At 30.2% G+C, this 13,013-nt stretch overlaps 1 protein-coding gene across 1 annotated transcript; it reads right to left on the minus strand.

Annotated features, from left to right (window-relative positions):
* Positions 1–2,761: 2,761 nt before the first annotated feature.
* On the minus strand, positions 2,762–3,426 carry LOC132310100 (uncharacterized protein At5g01610-like). The gene has a single exon (XM_059808327.1). The coding sequence runs from the start codon at positions 3,339–3,341 to the stop codon at positions 2,814–2,816; it is 528 nt and encodes a 175-aa protein (XP_059664310.1). The 5' UTR covers positions 3,342–3,426; the 3' UTR covers positions 2,762–2,813.
* Positions 3,427–13,013: the final 9,587 nt, after the last annotated feature.

A 13,013-nucleotide genomic window follows, 5' to 3' on the forward strand; every position in this document is an offset into this window, starting at 1 on the left:
TAAACTTTGGATGAGAATTGGAATAGATTCCGCTAAGAATTTTTTGCGGATCTATAGACGAGCCCGTTCTTCTCCGTAAGGAGATGAACGTGGTATATTTACTTTCTCAAATCCGTTTTCGTGTAAATGAGAAATTAGATCCAAAGTGAGGTGTTTGATAAGCCTAAATGGAAAAAATGTTGAAACCAATTGAGTTTAAATAAGTCAAGCTTGGGCTTGGATTTGGCTTGGGCTTGAGTCTAATTGTAAGGTCTGGTTATTCTTTTTACTAAATAAAATTTTGGATTAGGCCTGTTTTTGGGTTGGGCTTATTTAAATGGGTTTCACAAATGGGTGGTTGGTATTTGAATTTAAATTAAAATTAGTTTTTTGAATTTAAATTATAAAAACCACTTTTTAGTTTTTCCAAAGGGTTGCACCTTTTTCCGAACCATCATAACCCATGGTTGCACCCACCCGAAAAGACACCTTGATGCCTATAAATACCCCCTTTGGATCATTTGCAAAACACACCAAAAATTCAGAGTATTCTTTCTCTTCTTCTGAATTTTCTTCTTCTTCCTCTCTTTAGTTTGTGAGTTCAAGCCCTAATCTTTGGGTTCGAGCCTTAGTCAGTGACTCCGAGTCCGAGTTTTAGTCAGAGAGTACTACACTGAGCCGGTTCGCCTATTCCTTTGGTTTGTAGTGCTACTATCGAAGGAAGACAAGTCGTTGTATCACGAAAGATAGACGCCACTGAGTCCGTTAGCACCATAGCGGGACGAATATATCTTAAGGACATATAATCAAATTATAGCCTCAATTTTTAATCAGGTTCTTTTATTTTATAGTTTTTATTTTATTATATTAAACTATATATTATAAGAAATTACATATATAGATTATTATAATAATTATATATATATATATATATATATATATACATTATATTTTCAGATAATATTTAAATAAATAATGCTATAGTATATGGTATAGTTAAACCATATTTTGAACAACAACAACAACAAAAATAAAAAATAAAAAATAAAAACCAAAAACAACAACATTTCTTCCTCCATTTCACATAAAAAATAAAAAATAAAAACCAAAAACAACAACATTTCTTCCTCAATTTCACACAAGGGAAGGGAGTCACCATATGATCTAAGTATTATTCTTAATGGTTTATCATTAAATATATGATAAAGTGAATAAACACCCCCCAATTATACTTAAATGAACACAAAACCCCCCCTTGGATTTTTAAAGTAAGCAGAAAACCCACTCAACTACGCTGTTGGTTGCATTTTGTTCAATCCTGCGACCGGTGGATGGATTTTAAACACATGGCCTTCACACGACAAACCTAAATTTACTTAAATGACCATAGAACCCTTATAAAAGGTAAAATACCATAGTCTCCTTCTACCTCCTCTCCATCATATGCTTTTACGCTTTTACTGTGTATATATATATATATATCCTCTTTGTCTCCACCCTCACTGCTTCTCGAGCCTCCACCATCACCTCTGGCAGGTGACTGAACTCACGCCTTCCAATCTGCGCCTCTGTCGCCGTGGAAACTATGCTCCGGTGGGTCAATCACAGCAAGTTTTGAGGCCGATTTATTAGGTTTTGGGGATCAACAATAGGATACAAAACATGGTCGGCTTGATAGTGAAATGAAAGCGGTGGCAGAGTGTTGGCGTTTCATACCAATCTTTGAGGACCATTTTTGTCAATCAAATTCCGAATGGAATCCTGAATCAAACCCTTCACTAGGTTATATATATATATATATAAACAGACAGACCCATCACGTACCAAATCACACACCAAATAATATTTTTTTTGGGGGATATTATTTACGTATCAGATCTATCACATACCAAATCATCTTTTTTTTTCCTTCTCTGTGCCAGCGTTAAGGTGGATCGAGGAAAAAAAAAAAAAAAGAAAAAAAAAAGAAGGTTTATTGAGAAAATGATGGAAGAATGTTTGAGATATTGGTGTTGTTCGTTCATGGTGGACATGGTAGCCGTACAAGAAAAAACAACAACCAACCAAAGGAAGCTGTCGCCGGATAAGAAAAAACCACGGGAGCATGATATGAAACATTTTTTTTATTTTTTTCGGAAGGTATATGAAACATTCTGATGTGGCGCCCTTCAAGTAAAGGGCTAAAGTTTTGACAACGTTGCCTATGTGTCGACCGTTTAGTGGCTATTCTAATTACGGTGGGTCCCACATCATTTATCTAGTCATTGTTCTACTCATGCTGATGCGGCACTTCCATTGAAGGAGTAAAACAGTCTTTACATATCTTCCGTGATAGTAGTTCACCTAACAACCTTCTCTGTTCCAAAACTTGACCAATTTCATAATTTAGGAGGTTATTTGTAATTGAGGGGGATTTGTTGCATTTGAGGCATAATTAAAAGAGATTTATTACACTTTACCCTTAAATATATATACGGTTATAATTATGTACTATTAAATTCATTTCGATAGATAGTTAAATGTAGACACCATCCTATATTAATAAATTTTCCGTTCAGCTAAATTGAATCCAATTTTAATGCAAATCCAAAATATTTAAGATATTGATATAAATATTCAAAGTGTACAGGTCTTGTAATGAGTAGACTAACACCAGGTTTTTTTTTCTTTTTTCACCTAAATGAAGCACACATTCAAATTGTTAGTTAAAACTACAAGTCTTGACAGACCAACCAATAATAGTCCAAGTGACACACGCATATCTTGTGGGTGGAACCAAAAAAAAGAAAGAAAAAAGAAAAAAAGACATTTATTTCTCAATGTGGAGAACATGATCACAGCATAAGTACATTGCATTTAATCCAAAGCACAAAACGATTCAAATCGAACTTCATGTTCTCTCTCTTCCCATTGACACAATCAAACCCACAACCACACTCCGGACTCTCATCGAAATTACTGACCGGAAAGTCGGCGGAGGCAATCCCGACGGAGAATTCGAGCTCGTCGCCGTCACGGATGACCTCGACGATGTTGATCCAGAAGAAGAGTACCTTCACGCTTATGCCCTCCAAGCTCTTGAGCTTGTCTTTGGATATGACCCCTGTGATGGTTGACTTGTACTTGAGCTTGTAACCGTCGATCGAGAAACTGCACGTTCCGTTCAGGTACACCGAGAACTCTCCGGTGGTTTCGTTCAGTTCGTAGCCTTGAACGCCTTTTGGAAGAAGACCCACCGGAAAATCGTATTCTTCTAGGACTTGGTATGCCGTTGGCGACGTATCGTTGCCGGCGGTGGATGGGGTTTGAAAATTTGTTAGAAAGATAATGAGAAAGGCGAATAGGAATGACGGTGGAGACATGGGTGGGGATGATGTGTGTTGTTTCTCTCTCTAGATTATTCCCTTTGTTTCCCTCTACATACCAGAAATGAGTATGTGCAGTTTATCTACATATATATATCTATATTCAGTTTTTTTTTTTTTTTTTTCTTTTTTTTTTTCTTTTTTTTTTCCTAAAACTAAAAGAGGTAAATACTTTTCATGCTTATTAGTTAATAATACTCATGAATTTGACCAATAATTGTAGGATTAAGTAAAAAAAATAATAATAATAATCATCACTATATATATATAAAATGTGTAATTTGAAAAAATAGAGCAATGAATCGATTAATATAATTTTATAATAAAGTTAAAAAAAATAGTAATATCAAAATACTTACAATATATAAATAAATAATTTTTAATTAACTATTTATATTAAATATAATTAATTATTTTAAGTAAAAATTATTTTCCTATATAAATATTGGGAAAAGCTTAAATAATTTTTTCCCATTTTTTCCGACAAAAGAAGGCCCCAATAGAACCTGCCACATCATTAAAAAGGTGGACATATAAGTAATTTTAAAAAACAACCTTCTTCCCCACCCCACCTTCTCTCAATTGCCATGTTTACCCATCACCATTCACCAGACTCACCACAACCAGCGGGCGACAACATCACCTGAACCACCGGCCGCCACCGCACCACCAAAAGCCAACCCTTCTCCCCCACGGTCTCTCAATCGATGCTCTGTCAACTAAAGCTAGAATATCTGTATCAAGTATCAAGAAGTCGGTCTAGCTAGCTATATGATGTTTTTCACATGCAAGTCGTGGACTAGTAACAATTACTAGATACTAGATTTTCATTTGTATTCCATTAGATCACATCACTTAACATACAAGGAATAACATATTTGAATATAGGATTCTTATTCCTATCACAAGCCAGTAAAGCGCCTATGTTTACCCATCACCACAACCAGAAGCGGCAACATCACCACAACCACCAACCGCCACCGCTGCTATAAATCTCTCTTTATGTATATATATTGGGTTTAATGATGATGGATTTTGGGTTTAATATATATAACTACATATACGGGTTGGATGGGTTTGTAAAGCAAGTGTTTGTATACGGGTTGGATGGGCACCAATCTAACCCACCAACACAGCCGGTGAAGCCTCATTTGCCCTCCTCACAACTAATCGGCAACTGTTTGATGATAGTTCAGAATTTCCGATCGCTCCAGTACAGTGGTTAGTGGTGCAAATAGCGGCAATGGTGGTGGTGTTTGGATGTTTAGGATTGGCAATGAAGCTGCAGGACTGTAATATCATCTTCGTCACCGATCCTCTCTATCTCTATAGATTCTACAGTTTGTGACCCTCGAATTGATCAGAAAAAACCCAATTTGTACTCGCTCGTCCTCTTCCCTATCTTTAGAAGTTAAATCTCTCCAACAAAATTGATTTTGTGGTGCTGGGTTCCTTGTATACACACGTGTGTATATTTAATCTTGAATTGTTATATTGTCTCTCAAGAAATTTACTCTAAAAATTACCAGAACTCATAATTTTTAGTAATTTTCCAGCGAGAATTGGTTATTACCGAAGCCAAAATAGACGTCAATGAATTGCGGTGATCTATGTTGTAGAGAAAGTATGAGGAGAGAGAAATGAGAGAATTATTTTTTTTTTGCTTGCATCAGTAATGAGGCTATTTTAGGAATTTTATAAAAATTTTGGTCAAAATTAATGATTAAAAAACAATTTGCTCAAAAATAGGTTATATAAGAATTTATATGCACTTAATTTTTAATAGAAATATTTCTTATATATATATATTTTTTTGTTTTTATAAGAGGAATTTTTTTGTACTTTAGCGGTTTATCCATATTTATAATATCATTTTACATTTAGACTTCTTTCATTAGGATGTATATTAAAATTTATATATATATATATATATATATATATATATATATATTTTAATTTTTAATATTTGACAAATTAAAACCAAAAAATATAACCTCCTTATTTGTAAAGCGAGTAAAAAAAAATGCGTTCACCGTGGGTACAGGGTTGGTGGGTGGTGCAATTAAATGTTGCACGTGGTAGTTGCCACCATTACCAAACCTATTTGTTCCGTTGACATTAGACAGACAGATTCTTTTAAAAATATATATAATAAAATAATAACTTAAGCAAGAAAGTTAGATGCTACCGTTCAAAAACTTAAAATATTATGCGGTGGTGTTAATATTTAATTTTATATGTTCAAAATTATTTTTATTTTAATTCAATAAGGGAAAAGAATTTATGACGTTTTCTCACCCAAACTCACAACTTAAGGTAACGTTACGGGGAGTAAGAAGTCTTTATATGAATAAGATTGTATATGTTTAAGTGAATGGTCAATTTTGATATCAGTTTTGATAAGTTCATTTAGATTAAAAAGTCATTTCAGGCATTTTGTGAAAAAATGAAAGAAGTATTTTCACGAGTAAAACAATTTTCGACTTGTTATCATTTACTATTATTTATTTTATTTTATTTCATGGAAATGAATTTAAATTGAACTATATAAAAACTACAAAGATTGAAAGATACTAACAATTTTAGTCCTAATTGTGTAATTCACATGGCTCAAATATGTATAAATTACAAATAAATAATAATTATATAAATTTTATATAAAGAAAAAATTAAATGCCCAATGATATACTTTAAGAATGTCACAGCCTCAATAGTTAAGTGGGTTTAGTGATTCCGATGAATTTTGGAGTAGCAAGTTTCTATCTGCATTTACTAATGTAATTTTTAACACTTTTTGCCTCTTATATATATATATATATATATATATATATATATATATATTAAGCATGTCAAGTATATATACATTTTATTTATGGAAAAAAATATATGTCCAATAATATATTTTAAACATGTCAATTGTATATATGTATTCTAACCTAAGTCATATAATATTTCTCAACGGGTGTTGCTCTTGGACTAAGATCTTCTATTGGATCGTGCTGTACCCATACTGTAGTAAAAAAAGGTATTTTTTTTTTTTTTAAATTGGTAACTTTAGAGTCTCACCGAAAAAGGAACAACGTTAAAAAAATAAAATAGAAAGAAAAAAAAAAAAAGAAAACAAAAAAAGGAAAACAAAATATTCTCTTCTGCTTTAACGCCTCCCTTCCACATCACCGTCCCACCATCTTCCTCTTTCGTCTAGTCACAATGTATAAAAAGAAAAAGAAAAAAAAATTCTCAACACTTTTTTTTTTTTTTTTCAACACCTTTAATATTTTTCTCAACTTATTTAATTTTGTTCTCAATACTTTTTAATCTTTTTATCAACAACTTTTAATCTTATTCTTAACACTTTTAATCTTATTCTCAACACTTTTTAATCTTTTTCTCAACACCTTAAATCTTGTCCTCAGCAATTTTTAATCTTTTTTCTCAACACATTTAATGTAGTTATCAATATATTTAATCTTGTTCTCAACACTTTTTAATCTTATTCTTAACACCTTTTAATCTTGTTATTAACACCTCTAATCTTGTTTTCAATACTTTTTAATCTTATTCTCAACACCATTTAATCTTATTTTCAATATTTTTAATCTCTAGTTCAACACCTTTAATCATTACCTCAATACTTTTTAATTTTTATCTCAACACTTTTAATCTTTACCTCAATACTTTTTAATTTTTACCTCACTACCTTTCAACACTCTTTAATCTTTTTTCTCAACAACTTTAATCTTGTTCTCAACACTTTTTAATCTTTTTTCTCAACACTTTAATCTTATTCTAAACCTCTTTAATCTTATTTTCAATACCATTTAATATTGTTTTCACTACCTTTAATTTCTAACTTAACACCTTTTAATCAATACCTTAATACCTTTTAATCTTTATCTCAACACTTATAATCTTTGCCTCAATACCTTTCAACACTTTTTTATTTATTTATTTATTATTATTATCTTTTTTTCTTAACACCTTTAATTTTGTCTCAACACTTTTTAATCTTTTTTCTCAACACCTTCAATCTTGTTATCAACATCATTTTTTCATTTTTTCTCAACACCTTTAATCTTAATCTCAATCGCTTTAATCTTATTCTCAACATTCCTTTTTTAATTTTTTTTTTTTTTCAACACCTTTTATCTTATTCTCAACACTTTTTAATCTTGTTTTCAACATTTTTTAATTTTTTTTCTCAATACCTTTAATCTTGTTCTCAATACCATTTAATATTGTTTTCAACACCTTTAATCTATAACTCAACATCTTTTAGTCACTATCTCAATACCTTTTATTCTTTATCTCGACAATTTTAATCTTTGCCTCAATACATTTAATTTGGTTCTCAATACCATTTAATCTTATTCTCAACATCATTTAATCTTGCTATCAACACCTTTAATTTTTTTCTCAAACCCTTCAACACTTTTTTTTTTTTTTTAAATTTTTTTTTCCCAATACCTTTGATCTTGTTTTCAATACTTTTTAAATTTTTTTCTCAACACCTTTAATCTTGTAATCAAAACCTTTTTTTTTTTTTTTTTTTCCTTAACACTTTTAATTTTATTCTCAACCCCTTTAATTTTGTTCTCAACATTTCCTTTTTATTTTTATATTTTTCTTTTTCTTAACACCTTTAATCTTTTTCTTAACTTATTTAATTTTGTTCTCAACACTTTTTAATTTTTTTATCAACACCTTTTAATCTTATTTCAATACTTTTAATCTTGTTAATAACACTTTTTAATATTTTTCTCAACACCTTAAATCTTGTTCTCAACAATTTTTAATCATTTTCTCAACACATTTAATGTTGTTATCAATACATTTAATTTTATTCTCAATACCTTTTAATCTTGTTATCAACAACTTTAATCATATTTTCAATACTTTTTAATCTTGTTATCAACACCTTTAATCTTGTTTTCAACGTACAATTTTTAATCTTGTTATCAACACCTTTAATCTTGTTTTCAACGTACAATTTTTAATCTTGTTCTCAACACCATTGAATCTTATTTTCAACACCTTTAATCCCTAACTCAACACATTTTAATCATTACCTCAATACCTTTTAATTTTTATCTTAACACTTTTAATTTTTACCTCAATACCTTTTTAATTTTTACGTTAGTTCCTTTCAACATTTTTTAATTTTTTTTCTCAACACCTTTAATCTTATTCTCAACACCATTTAATCTTATTTTTAACACTTTTAATCTATAACTCAACACATTTTAATCATTACCTCAATACATTTTAATCATTACCTCAATACATTTTAATCTTTATCTCAACAGTTTTAATCTTTACCTCAATACAATTAATATTGTTCTCAACACCTTTTATAGGAAGGCTAAATGAAGATTATATATGATACAAAGCTTCATAATACAAGGCAATATATTATTGAAAAATGTACAACTCTTCAGGTACACAAAAGGGTGGTTCTAATAGTGATTTCCTTCTTCTTTTTCATTAACAAACCCAATATTATCTTGATTATAACATGAAATAATAATAATCTTTCTCTCAACACCTTAAATCTTGTTCTCAAAACTTTTTAATTTTTTTCTTAACACCTTTAATCTTGTTCTTAACACTTTTTAATCTTTTTATCAACATCTTAAATCTTGTTCTCAATACTTTTTAATTTTTTTATTAGCACTTCTAATAATAATTTTTTTCTCAACATCTTAAATCTTGTTCTCAATACTTTTTAATCATTTCTCTTGACACCTTTAATCTTGTTATCAAAACCTCATCCTTTTTTTTTTTTTTTTCAACACCTTTAATCTTTTTCTCAACTTATTTAATTTTATTTTCAACACTTTTTAATTTTTTTATCAAAATCTTTTAATCTTTTTTTCAACACCTTAAATCTTGTCCTCGAAAATTTTTAATTTTTTTCTCAACATATTTAATGTTGTTATCAATACATTTAATCTTATTCTTAACACCTTTTAATCTTGTGATCAACACCTTTAATCTTGTTTTCAACACTTTTTAATCTTATTCTCAGCACCATTTAATCTTGTTTTCAACACCTTTAATCTCTAACTCAATACCTTTTAATCATTATCTCAATACCTTTTAATCTTTATCTCAACACTTTTGAAAACAAGATTAAAAAGTGTTAAGAATAAGATTAAATGTATTGATAACAACATTAAATGTGTTGATAAAAAGATTAAAAATTGTTGAGGACAAGATTTGAGGTGTTGAGAAAAATATTAAAAAGTGTTGAGAACAAGATTAAAAGTGTTGAAAATAAGATTAAAATGTGCTGATAAAAAGATTAAAAAGTGTTGAGAACAAAACTAAATAAGTTGAGAAAAATATTAAAGGTGTTGAGAAAAAAAAAAAAAATAGTGTTGAGAATATTTTATTTTCCTTTTTTTTCTTTTTTCTCTTTTTCTTTCTATTTTATTTTTTAGTTGATGCCTGAACAATCTAGTACAACTATGCTATTTTGAGGTACAGTGTGACGAGAGAGGGAGATGGCGTACGGGACGGTGACGAGGGAAGGAGGTGTTGAAGCAGAAGAGGATTTTTTTTTTTTTGAAGAGGATATTTTATTTTCCTTTCTATTTTTTTTTTTTTAACGTCGTTCCTTTTTCAGTCGGACTCTAAAGTTACCAATTAAAATTTTTTTTATTTTATTTTTTCACTACAACATGGGTACAACACGACCCGTTTATAGCAGAGGATCTTAGTCTGTCGCTCAAATTCTAACTATTTATAACTTAATTCTGCCGCTCTGAAGCTCCTGCTCTCGAATTTGCTCTTGCTCCCGCTCCCGTTTTTTGTGACTTATATTCTAACTACTAATTCAAAATATGTAAAAAAAAAAGTCAATTACTAAAAGAAAGAAATTATATATATATATATATATATATATATATATATATATATACACACACTAACATGAACACATGGAAAATAGTAAGAATAATTTATCTAGTTTATTCGATATGGCAATTCCGTCACATATGATGCTTATTTCACTGTGATGTTGTTGTCGGACGTTCTAATAAAATTCAATACACTAGTTTGTTGATCAATATCAGCATTGTCACTAAATGAACCTTCATCCTCATCGTAGCATCAAATTCAACATAAGCTATTACTTCTTTACTTGTGAAATTGTGTATTGTTATTGATGTTACCACTACAACAAAAATGCGTATTTTCCACATTCAGCTATTAAACCTTGTAAAAAACAAAAATTTTCATTAAACAAAACTTTATAATACAGGAAAATAAAAAATGTTGTCAAAATAAATTTATATATTTATCACATTTTTTTCTTTATTAACCACTTTAATTCCTCTGTTTAATATGTAATTTGATTTATTAATTTCTTGATTCAAATGTATTAATAAATTATACTCCTATTATATGAATCAAAATAAACCAGGCCGAATATACTCCACACTCCAAATAACTCCAAAATTTTCTCACACTCTAGAGAATGAGCCAACCTAAAGCGATGGTGGATTGAGCGTCGATTGATAGTTGAGCGTGAGCAAACCCTAAAATTACGTTGATTTGAGTGTCAATTGAGCATTAAACATGAGCGAACCCCAATGCTATGGTGGATTGAGCATCGATTAAGCTTAGATGGTAGATAAGCATGGATTGAGGCTAGATTGTAGAAAGTATTTCGAATAGTTGAGGAGTGTTTATCACTGAGAGATCGCCAATTGTTCTCTTCCATTTAGGTATGTTTCATTTTTAGATATATTTCTCTTCCACATATAGTATGTATATATACATATATATATATATATATATATATATATATATATATATGAATCTTCATTTGATTGGTTGTCATTTTAGCTCCCTTTTGGTGATTTGTGTTTCCTTTTATAAGTATAGAATGTGCATTACAAATATATTTTACATTTCAATATTATTTTGTTAGACCAAGAGGAGGAAGGGGTGAATTGGTTTAAGTAAATTCTTCCTTCAATCCTCAAGTAGATATATGGTACACATAGGAGATGTCAACAATGAGGTCAACCAGTTAACAAGCATTTCATAAGAACACAAGGTATACAAGGAAAACCCTTTCAATAGGAAAAAAAAAACTTTGGTTCTTGCCTTCAGCCAATAAATGCCTCCACTAGTTGTATACAAGTAGTTATACACTCAGTTGTCTCACACTCTGCATACACTCTTGTACAAGTTGAAACACTAGTTTTCACAGTCTCTACATACACCCTTGCTCCACTAAGTGCATACAGCACTTCCCCTGTCCACAACAGCCTTGCTTGGACCTTCAAAAGCTCTTATAACTCACTCAACATAAAATTAAAGTGTCAATACACAAAACACATCTCATACTAGTTGTTACAAATGATAAGAGTATAAATACAACTATAAAGATGCTGAAACATATTAAAAATGACATGTAAATTTGATGCCTTCATATTCCAGGGCTGACCAATCAATTGCTCACATCCTAATGTGAGCATGGCAGATCAAGTTTCTCATTTTTGGGAGACCACACCTAGGTTTGCAATTTAATACTCGTTTCTGCAAACTAACAGGTATACCAGACGAAAAGATTGGTAAACTCTTTAACAAATAACATGTTAAAATTAAGCTACACAACCTTTTGTCTCTAAGCCTTTTCTTAGTGGTTTATCATTCTGTGATACCCCACATTTTCCACACATAAGTTGATCAGGCTTATACACGAAAAATGAGAGATATAAAAAACAATTGGTAATATACAACCATGGAATACAAAATGACCATAATAGAAGAACTTAGTCAAGAAAGGAAAAGTAAATAATAAAACATACATCCATCGTTTATTTAATACAATTCTCCTTTATACAACTTGGAGATCCTATGTCAAGGATCCCTAAATACAAACCCGAAAGTTCAATGTCGGAAGTAAATAAAGCTGAAATCAAAACAATACATAAAATTTCTACCTTGAACAAAACCGTAAGAGTAGATGATTTCGGATGGTGGTCCCACACTGCTAAGCCTCAACCTTGAAATGAGTACTGACAGGGTCCTGAAATAACAACAATGGTGGGTCAAACCCACGAGCAAGTCCTCTCTACTATGACCCAAATCAGAGAATCAAATAAATTAATCATTATTATTTGGAAGTATACTATATCTATATACACCCTAATGAAACTACACAATGTATAATAAGACCTCAACTAGAATAGACGGTGATCACTTAGACTCACACGAGGTGGTTAAGTGTCTCCTTTCCCTACCTAGGAAATCAGCTATTAATACATGGTGCATAGTACTGACAACACATACCATAAGTCCTACACAGTAGTAACACATCTCAAGGTACCAATGAATATACTGAGCATATTATTTAGGCAACACATACTAATAATATTAAACCACATACCCCGACAGTCACACATCTGTCTATGGCAACAGATGCATAAGATATAAATGAGTCTAAACTTATTAGTTAGCTCACATGGTTCAATATGGCAACATATCCATATAATATAAATACGACTTAATTTATTAATTAGTTCACTTACTATCTGAAATGCATACAACATAAAAATAATGTTTTATATATCATTAACAACATAAATAATCCCATAATATATAATGGACAATTTATATGATTAAAATAATACAATCATTTAATTTAACATTAAT

The sequence above is a fragment of the Cornus florida genome, unplaced genomic scaffold (assembly GCF_030987335.1).
Source record: "Cornus florida cultivar Cherokee Brave unplaced genomic scaffold, ASM3098733v1 CherokeeBrave_3.0.0_Hap2_Chr05, whole genome shotgun sequence".
Classification (NCBI taxonomy): domain Eukaryota; kingdom Viridiplantae; phylum Streptophyta; class Magnoliopsida; order Cornales; family Cornaceae; genus Cornus; species Cornus florida.